The sequence below is a fragment of the Eubalaena glacialis genome, chromosome 2, assembly GCF_028564815.1.
Source record: "Eubalaena glacialis isolate mEubGla1 chromosome 2, mEubGla1.1.hap2.+ XY, whole genome shotgun sequence".
Lineage (NCBI taxonomy): Eukaryota > Metazoa > Chordata > Mammalia > Artiodactyla > Balaenidae > Eubalaena > Eubalaena glacialis.
In genome coordinates, this window is record NC_083717.1 from 63,709,925 (window position 1) to 63,734,193 (window position 24,269).

At 38.6% G+C, this 24,269-nt stretch overlaps 1 protein-coding gene across 9 annotated transcripts in view; it reads right to left on the reverse strand.

Moving 5' to 3' along the window:
- Positions 1-21,582, reverse strand: part of NEO1 (neogenin 1) — a 240,219-nt gene extending 218,637 nt beyond the window's left edge. For all 9 annotated transcript variants that reach the window (XM_061180093.1, XM_061180091.1, XM_061180088.1 and 6 more), the window contains exon 1: positions 21,146-21,582. In XM_061180093.1, coding sequence (XP_061036076.1) covers positions 21,146-21,275 — 130 coding nt within the window. In that variant the 5' untranslated portion in view covers positions 21,276-21,582. The remainder of the gene's footprint in view (positions 1-21,145) is intronic.
- Between the last annotated feature and the right edge of the window lie 2,687 nt (positions 21,583-24,269).

Here is a 24,269-nt window from a genome sequence, read left to right on the forward strand (position 1 = left end):
GGGATTCCTGGAAGGGTGCAACTGCATATTATATTCACTTACCTCTCTGTATGGTCTACGATATAATTAGCTACGTCAGAGGAACATAAATAGCTACTACTGAATCTAAGCCTCACATTTTTCATCTACAAAAGCAGAAAGATAAATTAAATAATTCCTCCTACACTCTGATTTTGAAATAGTCTTTCATTCAAAAATAAAATATTTCTGGAGACATAATATATGCCAGATACTGAGGCCCTGAGGATACAGAGATAAAAGTTTAGGCCACGGAGGATACAGAGATAAAAGTTTAGGCCACTACCTAGAGGGGCATGGTCTAGTGATCATAATTTGAATTCCTCCATCTGGCCTCTGCACCCTGCGTGACCTTGGTCACACTCTGCCCAGGTCACCAGATGACAGCATTTCATATGTTTGCAAAGCAATCCATGTAAGCAGTGAGGAGGAGGAGGAGGCTGGGGATGCCTATGGCTATGGATAAGACTGACAGAAAGGGGACAGCTACTGGGGAGGGGTGTGAAGACAGACACAGAGAAAAGGGTTACTCCCCACCCATAAAGAGCCATATGCCTATATGGAAACATAGGGAAATAATTCTATCTGCCTGGAACTGTTCATTATCTCTATCATCTAAACAAGATGAGGGTTTCCCTCACACACTGAAAACCCATTTTATTACACTGAATACTGCAGTCACTTCTGACAGCTTCCAATGGACCACAGAAATAAGACAAAAGAAAAACAAACTAACAAGCAAGAGAGCTTCATTTTAGTCATTAATTTATCTACTTTCTATGCTTTTCTTCTCCTTACCTTTCCCATGAGCTTAGAGTAACAAAATGCCCAAACCAAGGGATAGGTTAGAAGGGGAGAAACAAGGAGACTGCCTAATCTTGAGACAAATAAACTACATAATTAGCCTCTGAATAAGGGGGAATTGGTTATAAAAGTCCCCACTTTTAGACACAACAGGTTTTTAGAGATGGATGTCTCAAAAGTGAATTGCCCTGAGGTGAAATTCTGATCGCATTTACAATGTATCTTAACTATGCCTGAGCTGTCACCTTTATCTGTTTAGACATGGATTGAGTCCTCAAATGAGCAAAATCTGCTGTGTAAATCAGCTACTTAATTAAAGAGAAAAGTTTAGTAGGCTGCAGGGAGAGATTTGTTGAAATGGTGAATTAAACACCATTACAGGAAGAGGCTTCCTTCACTTATTAATTCTATCATTAATCTACAAAATTTAAGTCAGTCAGGAGTAGTTGCTGTTTATGCATTTTTCACTTAAAGACAGTAGTTTAGGGTAAATATTTACTGAGAACCTACCATCTCCAAGGTGCTCAGCTCATGAGCCCCTAGCAGATGAGGGGAGAAAAGGCATAGAAAACAATGTTATCCCCACAGAATTTAAATTCATGGTAAATCTAGTACAGTATATTCTCATATTAGTACTTTTTAAAGTATTGACAATCCTAACTCTGGTCTACTTGCTCACCAACTCTCCTGAAAACTGTTTCTTGCTTTTCAAACCTCTACATGCACAGCAGAAGACCTCATTTCCTTATTAAGAATATTCACCTATTCTACGCTCCTTCCCTCCAGTTAAAGAGTAGCCTTATCTCTCCTCCTCTCTGATCTACTGTAAATCTTTCTACCCGTGCTCAGAACCAACCCCATATTCTCCCAACCTTCTCAGGAAACTTATATTATTATTTCGTTTTCCTTGTATATTCAAACTACCCCTCTCACATAGTCTTCCACTGCCTTTTAAACATGCTCAAGAGTCTTGCCCATTAAACACACACACACACACACACACACACACACACACACACACACCCCATTCTTATTAGACTCAACCACTGCATTCAGTCATCCTCATTCACAGCTAAATTTCTGGAACTTTTCACAGTCTTCATTTCCTCCCTTCCCACTTGTCCCTCAACCTGCTTCCAAATTCCACTTAAAGCTCTTAGTAAGGTCACGGGTGACTCATGGGTAGCTAAATGCAAAACACATTTTTCACTTCTCACCATACTTAATCTACCAGCAAGTCTGATACTCCCTGCTTGACTTCTATGATACAACCCTCTCCTGGTTTTCCTATTTCTCCACTCACTTCTCTGTCCTGTAACAGCCCATCCTCTCTACTCAACCATACACTCTAAGCAGATGACTCACAAACCTACAGCCCACATCTTTCACTACACTCCAGACTGTAACAAACTGCCCCCTGGGTAAGGCGTATCAAAATTCACTATATCCAAAATTAAGCTCATGCTCTTCTTGTCCCCCATAAACTTATTTCTTTCCCCTCAAAAAATAACATCAACCATCCTGCTATACAAATCCTAAAGAACCTTAGCAATCATCTTGGACACGTTTCTCACTGCAAAATCCAATCCATCACCAAATTCTATTTTATCACCTAAATGTCTTCCCATTCCATAAACTTTTCTGCACCTCCATCATTCTAATCCAAGAAATCATTGCAGACTGCCCAGACTACCAAACAGCCTATGAGGCAACACTAGCACTACCACCACACACGTATACACACTGTGGTTTTTTTTCTTGCGTGTAATATAACGGTTATTTAAATACCTTTTACTGGAATTTCAAATTCTTTAAAGTTAGGCAATGCACAAATCACTTGTTTTTATATATATATATATATATATATATGTATATGTGTGTGTGTATATATATATATATATATATATATATACACACACACATATACATATATATATATTCCTTCTCTATCTCATTCCCACTAAAATGAACTTTATCAAAACAGGGTTTAAGTTTGAATCATCCTCAACACCCCAGCACAGAGCCTGGCATACAGCATGTACTCAATAAGGGTTTACTGAATGAATGAGTCTGCAATTCACAGTTTTGGAGAAAGAATTTTTTAAAGTTTATATACATAAGACTTTCAGTTTAACTTTTCATTTATGTTCCTGCTTCCAAAAGTTGAAGCAGTTAACAAAGCAAAACTAAAACTTTTTAAAATGTATTATAACTTTGAATCTTCCAGATATTACATTAATACAGTCCAAATTCTAATAAATTTCACATTTGAAAAATCATTTAAAGCCATTAGATACGATTATTCCCATGGAAAAAACAAAATAAAAGACTTTCAGCGAAATGGCAATTCTTTTCAATATTCCAAATGTTCGTAGCTATAAAAAGACATTTCCTAAATATAAGTGAAATAGCAACTACCCTATCATATGAATTATATTCCCTTGGAGAGGAAGTTCATTCTAAAACACTACTTCTTTTAAATTCAGAAGCAATATCCTGGGGTTTTTTTCAGTCAACATTTAGAAAATATTTCTCAAGCTTTGTGAGTAAGAAATCTCGCAGATGCTTCTTAAAATGCAGATTCCAAGGCCTCTGGAGCACAGATTTATCTCAGTATATGTATAATGATGCTCTGAAAAATACTGACTATACTTCAGGAATCACTTAGGCATGCTGCCATTGGCTAAAGCAACCAGCCCCTATGAAGATCTCAACTAATCTTAAAAGATACTATAAACCATTGATTTTGGGGAGGAGGTGGGGGGAGTGGAACCTTACTTCTGTTTTCTTCTACCTCTTCCATAATTCATTTTCATCACGAAATTATCTTGTGTTATGGTACACAACAAATATTGATTAAATATTTCTTCAATTGAAACTGAGTTGAACCACATTCATATGTCATATTTACAGCTTGCAGAATTATACTTCATTTGTTTAATGTAATTAAAGGTATTAATACTTCACAATTATCTCACAAAGCACACCACTGCTTCCAGATGTTCTAACAATTGAACAAGTGTGAAAGCCACTGCATTAAAAACTGAAAACCTGGCAGCAAGTGTACTTTGTCATATGAAGTTTATAACATTACATAAATAATGTATTTAACCTAAGATGAATATATGAGGAAAATCAACTTATATCATAACAAAACATTAGTCAGGAAGATTCAATTTAAACAGCTTTTCCTAAATTGTACTATACTGGTTGGATATAAAGTGAAGACAGCCAACATTCCTTATAGTGTATTTTATGTCTATAACAGAAATAACGTTGTCCTTCCTGAAACAGCATAATGAAGCTAGCTATTTTCTTTTCCAATCCACCCTGTGGCCTCAGCTACCTGCTTTCCTAATTCCTTCTACTACACCTAATCATTCAAACCACTTCCAAAGAATGATTTTCAGACTGGCAAATTCTAGATTTAAGACTGAAGCAGATTCCTAATTCTTCTTCCCGTAAGTAAAAGGTTGCATAATGAATACATAACACTTCTACTTTTCTGTTTCATGTCCTACCTACCTTACTGAACTCTGAATTCCTTATTAAAAAGAAGTCATGCCATCCTACTTTCCATATATGTGTTACATATGAATAAATGCAATAATACATGTAACATAAACCCTTATCATTTGATATGATCACCTGGTCAGAGAATACACTGAAATTTACTATATATGAAAAAAAATGAGTAACACAGCCAAAATTATAAATAAGATTTTAACTGGAATATTTTCTACATACATTAAGAACTATTATCAATACTTTGTACCCATTTATATTTAACAATGGGTAAAAAAAATCAAGATTTTAAGAACACTGCTGCTGTCATTCTCCTGAAGAAAAGTCTTTCGGCCTCAGAGAAATGTATCTCTGCCTCAAGGATAGGTATATAAGATTGAGAGACTTGCTGAAGTCTGTAAGCCCAAAACCTAACAGTCCTGAAAACATACTCAACATTCACAAAAATGTCTGTGGAATAAAAAATACCCCATTCCATAAGAGTTCATATCAGGCAAGAGTTAATTAGCCTATTAGAGTCCTTCAGAAATTGCATTATTATACTCTATATGTACATAAAAGTAAAAAGAAAATAACAAAACTATTCTTTTTTAATTGGGTCAGACACCAAACTAAACCAACTGAAAAAGAGAAAACACACACAGTGTAGATTATCAGTTCAAGATGGCAAAACTGAGCCCATAAATGTAATCAATGCCTACCCAACACTCCACCCCCAATATCCGCTAAAATAATCAAAGGAATAGATTAAAAGAAAAACCCAGGGGAAAAATCTGTAGCCCACTGAAAATCACAGAAGACTGCCAACCATATGTGGGCCTGGGGTGACTCCAAGAAAAAAGCCTGGCAAAGCACCTGGCAGAGCATTCAATTGCAGATCATGTGTGAAGTAAAGTTTTGAGACAAGGGGCAGAAAGAGAAGAGGCTGCTACTGCTAGTTCCACAGCCAATTGCCAGCATTTAAATTGTGAATTTTTTAATTCCAGCACTGAAAACAAACACTGTAGCAGTAAACCTATTTCACAGCAGTATGACTATACCTTGCACCCCTACTCCCTACAAACCAATGATCTAGCAACACAAAATTACTGCAAGTCTAAAATTTTCTCCTTTCATCTAGACCTGAAACATTAGAACACAAACCCACGTAAGTTTAAAAGAGTCCATCTCAACCAGCAATACTCTGCACACACAGACACCATCCCATCATCACAAGTACCCATCAATAGCCACTTTAAAAGATCCAGGAGCTAAAGGAGTGATTGTTCTATCAACTGAAGCAAAATTTTTCACCTGGAAAATTTACTGAGAGAAAACTTTAAAGTACTAGAATTCCCAACTACAGAAATCTCAACTGTAGAAATCCTAAAAAAACTTCAGAATACCATGCACATGAAAAGAGAATAATCTGAAATCAGGACAGACTGCTTTCAGCCACAAAACAACTGAATAATTTTTCGAAGAAATACAACAGGGGCAATAAATGCAGATTGCACATGACAAAAAACCAGACAAGCGTGAAAATTTCTAACAGAACATAAATAAAAGACGAAAGGGGCATTGCAAGAGTTCAGCTTCCAGGAATGACGGAGTAGGCGGTTCAGACCAACTCGTCCACTAAGGAGAAATAAAGAAACTAGACAAAATACAGAAGATCTGTGTGAGGGCAATCAAGGTCATGAGCAATTAAGGGACCAAGATCTAGAAAATGAGAAAATCAAAATAAATAAACCTGGTATTTGGAGCTGTTTTTTATAACCTAGACGTATCTGTGGATTCTAAAGGCCACTACTGCTGAAGAGGCTGAGAAGATGAGCATAGCTCTTGACAGACGTAAGCCCTGAGGGGACAAAAATTGGAGTGAGGACCTGCCAAGGAGGAGGATAAACCTCTTAAACTGTGGATTAGGACCTCAAAGGGCTACATACAAGAAATAAAAGTAAACCCAAAATATTTCAGCTCATAAGGTCTGAAGCCCAATTTTAAATCATCTCAATCCCTGAATGGATTACAGTGACCTGAGATTATTAGTGACTTCATATAACCACATTCCAGAAGAGAAGCAAAGGTAAATCCTTTCTGAGAGAAGATAGTAGCATTCAGATTATGTCCATAATTTTTCATAAACAATCCCTGGCACTCAATCACAAATAAACAAGCACATAAAAACACAAGACAACCCCAAAACCAGGAGAAATAACAAATATAAAAGCAAACCTTCATGGTAACACATATGACAGGATGGGTTAAGGAATAAAGATACAGTATGGAGAATTTTGGCAGAGACCTAGAAACTATAAAAGAAAACAAAACAGACATTCTAGATCTGAAAAATACAATAAATGAAATTAAGAAATCAATAAATGGAGTGCTGCCTCTGGTTAGAATACAGAAAGTCATAAGAGACTGTCACTCTTACCTCAACAACCAAAACAACACAGATAAACTACAAAAACCATAGTTTTTCTGAACCCATCAGAATGACGAGGATTCAAAGAAGCCTTAAGCCTAAACTCCAATGGGGAAGAAAAAATATTTGAAGAGATAACGGTCAACAACTTTCCAAAAATGATGAAAGTAATCATTCCACGGATACAAGAAACTCAGCAAGAATGATAAATACAAAGAAAATCACAACGAGGCTCATCACAGTCAGATTTCTGAGAATCATAGATAGCGAGTAAATCTTAGAAGTGTCCAAAGGGGGAAAGAGGGAGGGAAGCACATTCCCCACAAGAGAGTAAAAATAAGACTTATGGCTGATTTCTCATCAGAAATGGAGTTCAGTGGACAATGGAATGACATTCTTAAAGGGCTGAAAGAAAAAAACTGTCATCTAGAATTCTACATCCAGCAGCCCCCACCAAAAATATCAAAATTGAAGATGAAATAAAGATGTTTTCAGACAGACAAAAGCTGAGTGAATTCATCTCCAGCAGACCTAACTAAATACTGAAGGATATTCTACAGGCAGAAGGAAATGACCCCAGATAGAAGCTCAGAGATGCAGAAAGAAATGAAGAGCAACTGATAAATAAAAGCAACATGGGTAAATCTAAATCAATAATGGCTTATAAAATAATAATGTCATGTGGCTATCAAATATAAACAGAACTAAAATACATAACAATAATAACAAAAATTAGAAAAAAAGGACAAAGAGAATTAAGGTGTTCAAAAGGTCTTGTATTATCCAATAAATGGTAAAAGTAATAAGTCAAAGATACATTTAACACATTTTTGACCAGAGACGTACTATGGCCACAGGCGTTAGTGTCTGCAAAAATCCCCCAGTCAATAATGTGTTAAGAACCACTAAATGAATAGTAAAAGAATATATAACTGGTAAACTAAAAGAGAGGGAAAAACTGCATAACTGAAGATAACCAAAAGCCATCAAGAAAAAAGAGAAAGGGGACCACAGAACAGGCAAAGCAGTGAGAAGTAAATAATAAAAATGGAAGACTTAAAGCCATTAGCCATTACATTATATGTAAATAGACTAAGAGCTCTAGAAAAAAAGGCAAAAATTGTCAGTCTAAATAAAGAAGAAAACCTAAGAGTATGCTACATACACAACATAAATATAAGACTATAAAAACGGCTGAAAATTAAAGGGTGAAAACTCTTATTTAAACACTAAGCAAAACAGCTGATACAGCTATATCAAAATCAGAAAAAGTAGACTTTAATCACCAGAAAGATAGCAATTCTAAATCCGTATGCATCTAATAATATAGCCTCAAAACATATAAAGCAAAAATTGACACACCACAAAAGGGGGAAATAAAGTGTCATAGAGAAAAGAGACAGAGAAAATACACTTATGTGGAATTCCAGAAAGAGAAAACAGAGTACAGGTAGTAAAGTAATAGAAGAAATTTTCCTACCCTAAAATAGACTCGTGTGTTCAGAACAACAACAAAACTCACTAATAAGAGAAATCATATCATACACACATTTTAAGTTAAATGAATTCAATCATACATGAGAGAATATGAAATAATTTAAATAGAACCATTCTACCTGCCATTCAGTATAAGCATGCAATATGAGATATGAACTTGTTGTTCTCCTAGTTGAGCTCAGCTCCAGTGTGCCTCTCTTAGTATGTGCATCTCATCACACTTCAGTTCTAGAGTTTAAAAAAAAATGATTTTGAACAATACAAATGCAAGTCTTCATCTTTATTTAGTAGTCAACAAAAGAAATAACTTGTTCCAAGACTAAGAAGAAAAGTTATCTAAGCCCAACTTACTGAGATGAAATATCAGCCTCCAATGTAGGGTCTTCCTAAGGTGTTTAAATGGGAAAATGATAATATGCAGTTTTCACATTACTGGCTGAATTTAAACCTAATGCCTAACCAAAAATGCCACTCCACTGTACCATTCTTTAAAAAGAAAAAAAAAACAATGAATAAACTTCCATCTAATCATATCCTGATGAAATTTCTAAATCTCAAAGTCCACGCACACACAAAATTCTACAAATATACAGATTTTTTCAAAAAGATGAGGGTATGAGGGTTACCTAGTAGACATTAATACTATGTACAGCACTAAATTTGGAGGGCGGGGGGGCTGTCCAGTGAGTTCTAAAAGAAAAAGGAACGTTATATCAAGGTCAAATCATTATGCGTATGCAGAGGCAAATCTTGAAACAATTTTGAACAATGTGGAACTACATACCAAGTTAGTACCATAATATTACCTGATATTTCTTACCCACGAACATTAATGACTGATAAATAAGGCTGATTCTGAAACTGCAAAATCTCTACCTAAATACACCTACTCTGAAGAAGGAAGTGCACACTAACACAAAATTTTTTTAAAATAAGGATTTCTTCATGAAGTAGCAAAAATTAATTCCTCAGTACTTCCCAATACACATCATCCTGAAGCTTATTTCTGCGGCTCTGAATAAAATCCAGAGAAATCAATGTTTCGTAAAAGATACCCACAAAGCCTAACAGGAAATAAATGACATTTTAGGAAGCAAATATGTAATGATAAGGTTAACTTTCAGGCATTAAGAATTTGAACAAGCACTACCTCCAGCTTCCCTTCTAGCATCACAATCTTTAAAAGATTACCTGGCCTATGATTTCATCATCTAATAATCATCCCTCTGTTTCATAACAAAAGATAAACTTCAGAATAACAAAAGTGAGCCTTTTCAAGAAATAGTTTACTGATCAAGAACATTTTTGTTGCCTTTGCCTTTACTCTGCCTCAACTCATACTGCTCTTCATTTAACTCTCCTTGCCAGAAAATCCTGCCCATCTAAAAAGCCTACTCATGCCTTCAAAACCAGCTCAAGACCACATCCTCGAAGAAACTTATTAACCAAATACTCCAAACTAAACAAATCCTTATCCTTCCCCACATAAGCTTACTCATTTAACAATCTAATTATACACAGCCATCAAATAATATAAACCAAATTATATAAGTTTTATCTAATTTTCATGTATTTTTAGCCCCTCCATCCAGTTTATAGAAATAATAAAAACAACAACAGTTTACATTTAATGAGTGATTAAGATATACCAGGCTCTTTCTAAGCACAGACACATATTAACTCATTGTTTACCTCAGTTCAGAGTGATAAATTATTATATATGTTATTTATAGTAAAGAATTGGGGGCACTTCCTGGTGGTCCAATGGATAATACTCCACGCTCCCTATGCAGGGGGCCCGGGTTCGAACCTTGGTCCAGGAACTATATCCCACATGCCGCAACTAAGAGTTCAGATGCTGCAACTAAAGGATCCTGCATGCCGCAACGAAGACCCGGCACAGCCAAATAAATAAATAAATAAATAAATAAATGTTTTAAAATAAATAAATATCTTACAATTCTTTAAAAAAAAAAAATTGTTCAGAATTGCCTTTTAAGCTTCCCCTCTCCCTGCCTAGCACTCTAACCCAGGGCCACACCATGCATGTAGAAGGGAAAAGAACAAACATTATGTTAGCACTATCCCATTTATTCACACAGATGTTTCTGAATAAGATATCCAGGGGCAAAATGAACTTTTATCATTTTACATAGCTCTAATTCTAGGTACTTATCTTGTTCTGCAGACAGAGTAATATTTCCTTCCTTTGGACACCCAATGATGGGTGTATATTCAAGTCTTTGCCCTAGGTTTTTCTTCTTCCTTCCTCAGTGAAATGATCTAGTCTCATGGCTTGAACTATCACCTCTATCAGATAATTCCTGAACCTATATTTCTAGCCAGAGGTCTAGAGAGACCTCTCATCTGAGCCCCAATTCTGTAATACCTTTACAGAGATGATCTGCTGACATCTCAGGCTCAGGGTATCCAAAAATGGAAATCATATCCTGTCCCTTAAACTTGTCTTTCCTGCTACATCCTTAATCCATTTTCCACTTCAAACCACCTCAGTATCTTGAGTCAAACTGTCATGCAAGTATTTGATTAACTGAACTTACTCTAAACTAAAATTGCTCTGTCTTAAAAGAGGTAGTAGCATCAGTTTCAATTCCTATTTTTCACTCAAATCAATAAGCTTTTTTTCCTTCAAAATAGAACAGTTTGAAAGTTTATGAATCCATATCAAGCAAACATGAGCAGTGGTTAGCCGAAGTCAGGTAAGCAGACTGACTTGACTACTCTATGCACTTCTCATTACCTGAAAAACCACAAGTAGCCATGGGAGTTTTGACAGTTATAAGTTTTAAATTGTTCCTATTCTTAATTATATTGTTTAATTTACATTTATAAATGAATCATTAATTCAAGACAGGATAAAGGAATATGAACAAAAGACAAATAGACAATTCTCAAAAATAATATAAACCATTAATAAAAACCTGAAAGATGCTCAATTCCATTAATAATTTTAAAATATAAAATTTAAAGAGAGATACATTTTCATCTATCAGATTGGCAGAGACTATGAGGTCTGAAAATAACTACTATGTTGGCAAGGGTGTGGGGAAACAGCACTCTCTCATTTGCTGTTGATAGAGAAAAATCAGCTTTTTGGAGAACAACTTGGAAATAACTAGCAAAAAATTTAACACACATGCTCTTTTACCCTACAATTCCACATTTACAAACTTATTCTATACTATATTTGAACATGTGCACAAAGACATTTTGTAAAAGTGGGTTCACTGCATATGTTTGCAATAAAAAATTTGGGAGCATCAAAAGGAATTGGTTAAATAAATTATGATAGATCTATAAAATACCATGTGGGTATCAAAACAACTGTGATAAATTTGTATGTACTCACATGGGAAGATGTCCTAAAACACACTGGAAAACAGTATGCATAGCACTACCTCACTTGTTAGTTTTGTTATACATGTATGTATTATATATTTTAAATATTTAATTGTATATATAAAACAGAAAGTCCATAGCTATTAAAAGTGATTATCACTGGGGAGAGGGTTGGAATGTATGATCTCACTTCTTATTTTACATGCTGTTTGAAAATTTTTAAATATTTTTTATTTTCTTAAAATCAAACCAACAATTAATTTTTCCCCCAAATTTAAAGTTGACATACATATTTTAGCCATCAGGGTTAAAAATGCTGCTAATAGAGAAATTCTATGGCTTTGAGGGGTAGGGATTAGCAGAGAAGGAACCCTGCCCTGGCACCTCACCTCTTTTCCTATCTCCCACCTCAAGTGTCAGCCTGGACTCATACTAATTTGAGGTGAGATGGGACTCCAGAGATTTCTGAGGGAAGATATTTCTTCCCAGACGGCAACTGTATCTATAGGAGGAGGGGCAAAAGAAGTGGCCAGGGGCAGGAAATATCCATTGGCAGTGATGGAGAGGAAAAGAAACTTTCCTCAACTTGGCTGAGACAACCATTTCTGTTTAGGGAAGATCTTTGTGTTCTTATGTTTATTTTAAATCTTCCTCCTTACAGAGGTGACTAATTGCTGTTGTTAGGGGGCATTTCAAGACAGTCTTTCTACCACTTCTGATCAACTATGGACTTAGAAATAAGACAATACAGTTTGTTAGAACTACATATGAATTAAAGATAAATAGGCTCTAAATAAAGACTTTTGAGACTCTGAGAAACTTATTTACTTTAATGTACAGACTGAAAATTATTTCTCTTATTCCCTAGTCTTCAGTTACGTTCTGGAGGTGAGGGTGCATGACGGTTGAGTTCTATGTAGGTGGGGTGCTATTAATAAAGGGGTTATCGCCATAAGAAGTGTACATACAATCTCCTGGACACACAACACTGTGTAAATTTAAAACTACTAATAACCCAACTTCAAACCAAAAGCTTTCAACTATTAATGAAAAAGATCCTCAAATTTTAGTTTTTACATTAAAAGTCATGCTATGAATAAAAACTATAAATAAAACTTATAATTTGTTATTCTATTCCCTGAATTTGTATATGATAACGCTATCATCTTAACTAGACCTTACATATACAGATATATCCTGGTAAATTTTTTTTTTACTCATTTACTTTGCACCTGAAAAACAAATGTTCTGTATTCAGTTTCCATGTGGTATCACTTTAAAAATTCACTCTGCTCAGGACTCCTCAGTAAGTTTTACTGGCTATTACTGACCAGTAATAAATCCTGAAAACCTGTACGATCAATCTCCGGATTTCCTGAAGACATGGAAGTAGCTGCACCCCCAGATGGCTCCATTATTAGCATCCTCATATATTCAAACATTCCAGCAATCATTTCACATAGAGGAAATGAAAAATAACTCCCTCTGAGAGTTCTAGTCTACTGACCTGTTAAAACTAAGTTGGGACTACTCTAAAGACATAGAACCAAAATTATGAGAAAAGTAGTACTATTACTTGATTAATAGTAACACAATGATTCCAGAATTTGTTTCTCCACCTACAGCAGTAATTACACTTTCTCTCTCCAAATTAAGTTATTATCTCTGCCATTAGACCAAGGATAGAAACCATGTCCAATTCATCTTAGTATCTCCACAGTGCATGGCTTTGTGCATAATTATACCTCAAAGATAACATATTTGCAACTAGTTACAATTACCTAAATTCCTAGTTTTGGCTATACAAGAACTATCCGACTGACTACAAAATTAAATGTAAACATTCTTGCCATAAAACAAATTTAAAGGAGGTTATTTCTTAATGCTATCCGCAGCAACATGGATGGACCTAGAGATTATCATATTAAGTGAAGTAAATCAGAAAGACAAAAACAACATATAATATCACTTATATGTGGAATCTAAAATATGACACAAATGAACCTATTTACAAAACAGAAACAGACTCACAGACATAGAAAACAAATTATGGTTACTAAAGGGGAAAGGGGATGGGAAGGGATAAATTAAGAGTTTGGGATTAGCAGATACAAACTACTATACATAAAATAGATAAACAACAAGGTCCTACTATATAGCACAGGGTATCCTACAATAAACCATAACGGAAAAGAACATGAAAAAGAATATATATGTATAACTAAACCACTTTGCTGTACAGCAAAAATTAACACAACCTTGTAAATCAACTATACTTCAATAACAAATTTTTAACAGGAGGTTATTTCTCATGGTTCTTTTTAATAGGAAAAGCAAAGACACAATCTGAAATTCAGACTGCCCAACTGCTAACTCCTTAACAAGAAGAACTCAAGTACTGATTTTAGTAAAATAGGACATATAAAACCACTCACTACCTCTCTCTCTCCTTCCTTTACATAAGGAAGTCGAAGGCAGAATCAAAATATCAGCTAGATCAGTAACCTTGCCAGTTTACTTTACATCCATTATAAGCCTAAGAGTAAGTATCTAATATTTCAAGTAGTACTGCAACTTAAAATATCTCACAATTGCTTAACACTGAAGCTTTATTTCTTGAAATCAGCCCTAAAGCTATTTTTACACATATAAAATAAAATCATACAAGATCATTTACGGGCAACTTAAAAGATTTTCCCAATCATATCCCACTTCACACCAGAAAAAAAAAAGATGCATAGTAACTTGGGCTTTAGAGAATGACAAACGGTAGTTCTTGAATCAAAGAACAGAAACGATCAGTGTTCAAACACAAAACTTAACAGAAGTCACTTAGCTGAGATGAATCTACCACTCATTATAGACTTCAGAGTTATAGAAACTTGGAGATAGAAGGCACCTTTGAGATTACCTATTAATTATTAATTAATTCCTTCAGTTAACAGATGAAACGGAGAAGCTATGGGACCTGCATTTTAAAATAATGGCCTTAAGGTCACAATTAAAGATGAAAATATCTTGAAGAAATTGTAAAAGTACTGGTCAATGAATGGTATTACTCAATGGTATCATTACTCTTCTAAAATAAATGGAACCCTGACTCCCACATACACACACAAATTATCTTTTCACCAATAATCCTATACAAGGGAATCCAAAATACGGAAGGAAAGACTACATGTGGGAAGATGTTCATTACAGCATTCTTTATTAGAGCAAAATACTGAAAACGTCAACATCCATAAAAGGAGAATAATTGTTAGCAGCAGTATGCAGTATAATAAAGAGCATAGGCTTTCGACCTGTAAAGGATTGGATTTGAATGCCGACTTTTCCACATGAGAGCTGTGAGGCCTATGACAAGTCACTTAATATTTGACACTCAGTTACCTCAACTGTAGAATGGGGAGATATTACCATCTTCCTCACAAGGATGTATAAAGGATTAAATGCATGTAATAGAGAGTGGTACAGCGCCTACAGCTCAGTGAGTATTCAATAAATACTACTTTTATTGGCCACTATTAATATTATATTCATTCACTGGAATAGTATACAGACATTTGAAATAATGATTATAGGAAAATCTGTATTCAGTGGCATGGAAAGATCTCCAACGCATTGTTAAGTGAAAAACAAGTTGAAAAACAGTAAGTAGTATGATCCTGCTTATGTGTAAAAAATAAAACTACACACACATATGTAAATACAGAAGGAAAAGTATTAACAGTGGTTATTTATGGGTTAAAAAAGGAATTTGTTGATGGAAGTTTTACTTTATGTACTTTCTTTTTACTTCAAACAAACATGTATTTAAGTATTTAAAAAAAACTTTTTTTAATTGATGATTTAGATAGTGCAGCAACAAAGAAAAATGGAATAATGCACATATAAGGTTGTACATACACCATGATTACAACATTAAAATGATGTGCCATATAGACAGTGACTAGAAAGAAATATACCAAAATTATACCAGTGGGTCTAACTGAAATTTTTTGTCTGTTTCCAAACTTTTTGGTCAAAAAACTCCTTTGATTCTAAACAAATCCAAAACTGGGGTTATATTTTAATATCATCTTTCACTGGCTTGTGTCCCATGACAAAGTCAATTTTTAAAAATCATAAACACAAGACTTTTCCTCACCTCATTAGCTCTCTGGGTCAATAATATCTTACCTATAGTCATTTCCACTGACTGTTCTCTTACTGTTGATGCAATTTTACCTAGAAGCCAAAATGCCTACCAATGGCATGGTAAATACCTCCCAACCACACAAAAGTCAGTAATAAAATGAAGGGTTTGGCAAGAAAGACTATGAAATAAACAGAGCTTCCACATAATGAGATTAATGTTACCCCTATATTTTATATTAGCATAGAGAAAACTCGTAAAGAAGAAACCAACAATGATCAATTGCTGGAAAAAAAACTACACTTTCAAAAAATTTAATAGAATTATACTATATTTTTAAGTTCACAAAAAATACATTAAAACCATTCTATACAGACACTGTACTTTACAGTTTATAAGCAATTTTACATTTCATTCTTCTGACAACTCAGTTAGGTAAGCAAGGTATTATTCTTGCCTGCCTATAGCCCCCAACAGATATACGGAAATGTGTAGAACCATGAGTCACATCCAAATCCTCTGCCTCCATATCCTAAGTCTTTTTTCACCATTCTACATATTAACTTTCATATGGTTTACTAAAAGTGGTCACATTTCTTATCTCCTTTGAACATTCATCCTGGAAATCTATGAACTCCTTTATACTTCATCCTGTTAGGCAGGCAAAGCAGGGCATCGGTCTCTGTTTACAGATCAATTAGTATGATCACTGATCCTTCCAAAGATGACAAAACTAATAAATATTAAAATTGCAGCATATCCAGAAGAAGATGACCAAACTCACAAAAGGTCAAAAACTAAGTAAGATGAAGAGTGGCTGAAGGAATTAGGATGATTAATTTAGAAAGGAGAGAGCAACACACACACACACACACACACACACAAACACACAAATTTTGTCCTCAGACATGTGAAGGACCATCATATAAAGGAATCAGATTTGTGCTTTAAGGCCCGGGAGTTAAAAGAAATTCAATATTCATTCAATAAACAATTAATGGGGATCTACTCTGTGCTAGATGCTTGTTCTACACCACCTAAGAACAGTGCGAATCCTCAAGAGGGTCAGACTAGTAGAGGAGACAAGAAATAAGTAACACAAGTTGAAAAGGACTCAGAAAGCTATGGGCACACAGAGAATGATGACTCCAACTCTCTTTGGGGGAGGGGGCTAGTAGAAAAAAATGCACTGAACAGATGAGTAGGTGGGAAGTGGCATTAACAGGAAGAAAGGGACTTCTCTGGTGGCGCAGTGGTTAAGAATCCGTCTGCCAATGCAGGAGACACAGGTTCAAACCCTGGTCCGGGAAGATCCCACATGCCACAGAGCAACTAAGCCCGTGTGCCACAACTACTGAGCCCGTGTGCCACAACTACTGAAGCCTGCACGCCTAGAGCCCGTGCTCCACAACAAGGGAAGCCACCGCAATGAGAAGCCCGTGCACTGCAACAAAGATGAGCCCCCGCTGGCCGCAACTAGAGAAAGTCCAAGCGCAGCAACAAAGACCCAATGCAGCCAAAAATAAATAAATTTATTAAAAAAAAAAACAAAAAAAAAAAAACAGGAGGAAAGAACAGCATGTGCAAAGGCCTGGAGACCTGAAGCTCTGCAGTTAACCTGGAGTGGTGGAGCACCAGGTACACATTAGAAGTGCCAAGAGATGACGCTTTAAGCTGGGAGTGTGGGAGGCCTGTAGTAAGGAACACAAAAGGCCTCACAATCTTCATGCCAAGAAGTTCAGACTCCAACACTCAAGCTATAGAACACTAATTAAGAGTTTATAAGTAGCAGAGTGGCATGCTCAGAAAAATATATAAGAAAGTTCATTCTAGCAGGAGGACAGACGTCTAGAGGCTAACAGCGGAGATAAAGAGTTTAATTACAGAGCCACTATTGTTACTCTAGGTGGAGTGATGATGATTCGAGAAATATCTAGGAGGTAAAAAAAAATCAAGGAGAACTACTGGCTATGGGAAAGAGGGAAGGAGGAGAGTCCAGGATGACTTCTAGATCTCAACTTGGTTGAGTGATGAACAGTGATGTCCAAGGTGGGTAACAAAGGAAGACAAGTCCATGCAATCATTCAAACAATGTGAGAGTCCTGGACCAGAAATTGGTTTGTTATTGTCTCGAGAGGGGATGAGGGAAGAGGTACAAAGATGAGTTTACCTTTGGTCCTGTGTAATGCAAGGCACCTCTTCAGTGAAGCTACAGAGTGACACGTGAAGCAGAGTGGACTAGGAGAGTCATTAGCTGACAGTAGCAACTGAACACAAGTAAAGTATACAGAATGAGATCAACCTTAGATACCAATATTTGATGAGAAGATGAAAGAAAAACCTGAAAACAAATGAAGAATTGATCAGAGGAGTATGAGATGAATCAGGAGATAGGGTGATGCCAAAAAAAGGCAGGAGAAGATAAAAAAATTCAAGAAGGTGGGGAGGGTGAAAATTAAAGTTAAATGTACTACATAAAGCAAAGTTTACTAAAAGAAGTTATTCAAAACAGGAATAGACTACCTTGTGAGGTAATGAATCACATCATCAAGTTAATGATTCAGGCAGACAGAGTCACCTATGCAAGATGTTGACAAGAGGATTCTTACCTTAAATGAGAAGTATAGCTACATGACCTCTATAGTACACCTCTGAAGTCTAGGTCAAGGCTAGCCTCAGCATCATTAGGACATCAAATGTTCTTTTGCAATCTGATCAGAGAATTGGATATTTGATTATTCTAAGAAAAGTTTTAAAAAACAATTTCTACATATTTCATGTAACGCAGAAGCAACCAATACTGGATTAAAACTTCACTATTTCTGCTCTTGGGATACAAAAAATTGATGCTGAAATGGTAGAAATAGCTGATCTAGTCTACTTCAAATTCAAACTGATTTCAAATAAGCTCTCACATTGCCTGCCTAACGTTCTCCATTCTGGCATCCCAATCCCACCTGAGCACCATTCCTTAACCTGTTCACTCTGATTAGAGAAGACCTGCAATGCACGGGTGGTTTTGTCATGTCATCTTTCCCTAGGTCCCTGCATATCTTTTCAGTAATCTGCCCCTCCTTGCTTCCTAAAGCCAGACTGTGTGCCTAATCATTTCCAACCCTCTGCCACTGCTGACCATTTTCTATCACCAGTCCTTCTCTCTTTCCTCCACCTCCTCATGTCTACCCAATGTTGGAAAAACACCCCATTTATCCTGTTGTCCCACATCCTATTGTTCTCCTTTTACTACCTAATATCTCCATACCCTACCACCTATTCACTGTAATCCCCTACAGAAAGGTATCTCAGCTACCCCTCTACAGAAATTAAAAAATTAAACCACTTATGAATGACATCTGATTTATTGAAACAGCTTGTTCCATTGCTGCTTACTCCCTTCTCAATCCCCTTGATGTCTCTGCAGCTTGCGAAAGAACTGACCAACCCTTCCTTGCTGCAGTTATTCCTTTCCCTTTTGCAGTGAGGCAGAATGGTTTGTGGAAAGCACTCTGCACAGGATCAGAAGATCCGTGCTCTAGACCCAACCATACCACTAATTAGCTGTGACTCTCCTCACCTCCACTCCTACTCAGATCTCACTTCTGAGACACCCTGACACCCAGTCTAGGTTAGGTCCCTGCAGTATACGCTTTCTCAAAACCTACTCTTCTCCTCAGTAGTGCTTATCACAACAACTTAATTACTATATAATTAGTGGCTAAATGGCTATCTTTCCTACCCACACGCCAGACGGCAAACTCCATGAAGGCAAAGCGCACATTTCAGCCATGCTTTACACCTCTCATCAGCACAAAATAAAAGCCCATCAATTGAATTAATGTTGAGACAGATGTTATGACTTCCTAAGAGACTTATTATTTTTATTAATCTAAAATTACTAGCACTTTACTTACAAAATTATTGACAAAACTTTAAGCAGTAACACATACATAACAGGATGAACTACATATAAAATTTTACATGTAAAATTAAATAAGAGTCTTCCAAGATAGTTACATTTTTCTTGCCTATCCACAAGAATAGAAAGGGTTGGATCAGTTACCTACATTTCAGGACCAACATGTGTACTCTAGGCTGAATGTGCAAGTGCAAGTGTGATACTAAAACACTATTGTTTATGTGGCTGTTTTGATAATACCCATTGGTACTTCAGGGTTAAAGCATTTAACACTGGCAAAAGCCGTGTGCTACATATACTCTGTAAGTATCAAAAGAAAGCTTTTATCAGCCAAATTACATTGCAGTGTGATTTTAAATATAAACCAGGGAAAAACAAGTAATGGTTTAGTGAGTAGAAGCTGCTACTGTGCCTGACAAGATGACTTTCAAATACAGAAATTTCAGATCTCATGCAAGTAGGTGAAAGTTGTCAAGTTTTATGATACACCACCTTGGTCAAACAATTTAAACAGATTACATGCTAATTTGTCCTTCATTTGCTGAGTGTGTCCCGCTCCTCAATTACACTGTAAGGTCCTTACAGGCAGGTTTGGCGTTTTGTTAATTGGTCCCCTTAAATAAATAGGAATGCAGGTGACTTCAATAATCTATGATATAGAAAACCTGAAAATGGCTTTTGCGGCTAAATATACTTAAATATTCCCACTTTAAAACAACGTACAAGTACTTAAAATCCGATGCTTAGACAATTCCCTACGTTAAGAGCGGTTAACAGGCTGTAAATATAGTTGTAATTCCCAGGAAAGCACAAGCATTTTCATAACGGAAACACTAACAGAATCACTTGGAGCTGTTCTCCAAGGCGCCCTCATCGTTAAGTCAACACCACTGGTTACGAGGGGACAATCGTGTCCCTCGGACACCCTCTCTCTTCCACAGCCTCGGGGCTACAAATCCTGCACGAGGAGTCCCTCGAGATCAACCAGCGCTTCCCTGAGACTTCAGCTGGGAAATCCCTGGCCAGGGAATGCGGAGTTCAAGCCCCCCTCCCGCTTCCTTTCCTGAAAATTAATGAATTGGCCGTACGATTGTTTATTTAATGAGGTGTGTAGTGGCCTCTACTGGTGCTTGTGTGAGCACAAGAATGTCCCACTCTTACAAGTGGGATGAGCCTGGGGGAGGGGAGGGAGGCGAGGGGTGAACCTGCCTCCGGGTACAAAGCGCAGAACTGTAGCCCGGAGCCCCCGATGCGCCCCCACGGCCGCCCCTCCCCCGGCAGCGCCCCCGCCTGCCCACTTCACTCTCTACCCTGCGCGACCCCCTTTCTCCTCGGCAACCCGAGACGAGGCAGAGAAGTTCCTACACGTTTCCTCCTGGATCCTAAACAAAAACACCGCAGCGGCCGCCGCCGGTGCCGGTGCCGCGCCCCCGCCCCCACCCCGCGCCTCCCGGGCCCGCACCCCGCGGCCGCCGCTTACCTGGGAACTGCGGCGGGGAGCCGCTCCTGGCGGCCGCGGCGCCCGACGCCCGGCGCTCGAGCAGCAGCAGGCAGCAGAGCCAGAAGGAGGAGGTGCTGAGGAGTCGCCGGGCTCTCCGCTCCGCCGCCATCTCTTCCCCGCGAGCGGCGGCGGCGGCGGCAGCGCGGAGGAGCCCTCGCCTCCTTCCCTCCCGCGCGCCTCAGCCGGTCCCTCGCTGCAGGCTAGGCTCCCGCGGCCGCCGCCGCCGCCGCTGCTCCAGCCCGGCCCGGCCCGGCCCGCGCGGCCCCTCTTGCGGGAGGGGAGACTCGGGGGCGCCTCCCTCCTGCAGTGGGGAGGAGAGAGGAGGAGAGCGGAGAGCGGGGAGTCACTACATTCCGGGGCGGGGAGGTGGGTCCTTCTCCAGGTTCCAGGCGCCGCCACCCACCGCCGACTCCGGCTCCACACAGCAGCGCAAGGGGGGCGGAGACCACGGGCGGCAGGGATGGGGGGCGGGGACCCAGGGCGCGCACCCCCGCGCACGCGCAGGCGCGCGCCTCCCTCGCCCACACCCCCTCGGCTCCGCGCGCGGCCCGCCCCCGCTCCAATCCCGGCTGCCGCCTCGCGGGCCGCGGCGGCGGGCACGCTCCCCTCCCCCTTCTCCCCGGAGCCGGGGACAGGCGCGGGGAGCGCGCGTCGAGCGCTGCTGTTGGCGTCAGGGAAACCCCGGAGAAGCGGATCCTCCTCCTCCTCCTCCTCCTACTCCTCCTGGCCTCCTCGACCCGGGGAGAAATTCCCTCCGCCTCACCTCTCCAGACGCCTCTGGCTACGGAGACCTGAGGGCGAGAGGCGCTCCGAGCCCGGGCTTGTCCGGGAGGCCGGAGCGGGCGCGCACCTCTTTCAGCCTGGGCCCAGGGCCCCTATATAGGGCCTCAGAGGAAGCCGAATGGCCTCCGGGAGGAAACCTGGGTGCGCAGAGGGTCGGCGTGGGGACTTACGTGCCAGCCAAAAACAATAGCGATCCCTCCCGGCTCTTGCTGGGACCTGGCGCGGCTCCCGTGGGAGGGGGCCCACCGCCCCGCCGCTGACCTCCCGCTTCCCGGCCGGGCCGCCCTCGCCGCGAGCTTACCCAGGACAGTGCCGGGTCCGCCCGGACCGCTGGATCCGCCCCCCCACCCGCGGCTCTCCGCCCGGGTCCAGGGAACCAGGGCGCAGACAAAGGTGCCGGGTGTCCACTCCACCAGCCAGTGCGGGGACCTAAGCCGAGCCCCATGACTCCCCAGGGCTGATCCTCGGGCTGTAACTGAGACCTTTTACCTCTACTTTTGCGGGCCACCTCGCATTTTCGTACCTGGAAATAACGTCTCTTCGCTGGTAAAGCGGGAGCAGGAGGGATGTGATTTTAAACCACTTGGTAATCGTGAGGCAGCACCCAGGCTACCCAAAGTTAGGAGAAAGCAGTTTGGAGTTATACTGCTGATGAGAATACTGAAAATCTTATAAGTTACACCCATGGAAAATATTTTGAGAAAATTTTGTTGTGTTGGTTATGCACTTGGAGAGTCATGTTTGATTGTTAATATGAGTTGGATTTTTATTCACTGTTCCGTATACCCAGTAACCAAAATGTGTTGCTTTCCGCAAGTAGATGGCTAGTTCTCTGACTTCCACAGCCCTCTGTGCCTTCTCGTAATTACTTTCTTCAGTTATTTTCTTTTATTCTCAAGTGGCAGAAAGCAGTGTGAGGTTTGCGGTAACATTGGGAGGGATAAGCTCAGAATCCTCATAAAACCTCTCAGACCATCAAAACGGTGGAATCAGGAACCCTTTGAAACAATTGACGCTTAAAAGAGCAAACACAGGCTTATTGTTTTCCACTAGGGAAACAATTTAAATATCTTTTTGTTTTGGTTAGACTTGTTAACCAGCAAAAATATTTCCTAAATACCCCTGATTGACCAGTTACATTAGAAATAGATTACCTCCCAATTACTTCACAAGTATTTGCTTAATTAACCTTTAATAATCACATCATTATTCAGTTTTCTGAGGTAATTAATGAGAAAGCTCTTTGGAAACTGTAAATTGCCTGGCAAATGTTAATATTCAGTCATCTTTTCTAAGTCTGGAAAATTTTCATTGTATCGTAAGTATAAAATGCATAATGTGACTTTGAAAAGGAAACTTGCATTTATCTCCAAGTTTGAAAAATAAATGAGTTGTGGCTAATAAAGTAATCAGATTGATTTTCATGTATGACCTTGTGAACTCTCTAGTTAATTTATCAGTCCACTGTGTGTATCAGGGTTAAATCAGAAGTTTAAAGCACCTTCTGTAAAATAGGGTGACCAAATCGTATATTGCTGGCTTGTGCTTAAATCACAGTTTTAACAAAACGCACTCTAATAAACCACTAATAAATGAAGCCCCAGATTAAAAATTACAGATTTTATAACAGTTCAAGAGTGAGATTGTAAAGTAACCCAGACACACACTTGAATTCAGATCCTTCACCTTGTTTCAACGTAACTGACATTGTAGACATTCCCTTTAAAAATCATCATTTGGAGTAATTAATCTCTCTTTAGTAAGGCATCTCTGAGAAAACATTTTCTTAGGCACCTTATTTATCATTTTCATTCTCCAAACAAGATTTCCAACTAATACATCAATCCACATTTATACGGCTAGCCAACGTATTTTTATGTAGTCTAAACTATTAATCTACGAAGTGATATTAAACCATTCATGAAATTAACACTTTTTTTCATCTAAGTAAAGTTAGAACGTGAGACCCATGTTCAAGGAATAGTGCACAAAGAAACTTTTACAGCAAAGAAAACAGACTGGCCATTGTGTTAGTGTAAGTTATCAAAGTGCAGGCCAAAAATAACTAGAGCAAATATTCTTGTGAAATTTATTCTAAGTACTATAATATAAAAATTAAAAATTAATAAAGCCTATGAATATAAAACTTGGTAAGAATCTTATTCTCTATAGTGAAAGGCTTATTTTTCAACTTTAGAGAGGCAATATAGTTCAGTGTTTAATTGCTGGTAGTAATTAGATTCTGCAGCTGATTCCCTGGCTGAATCCCAGTATCCAAGGTAGAGAAGAAAGCTAGCTCCCTGACAAGTAGATCCCAGTA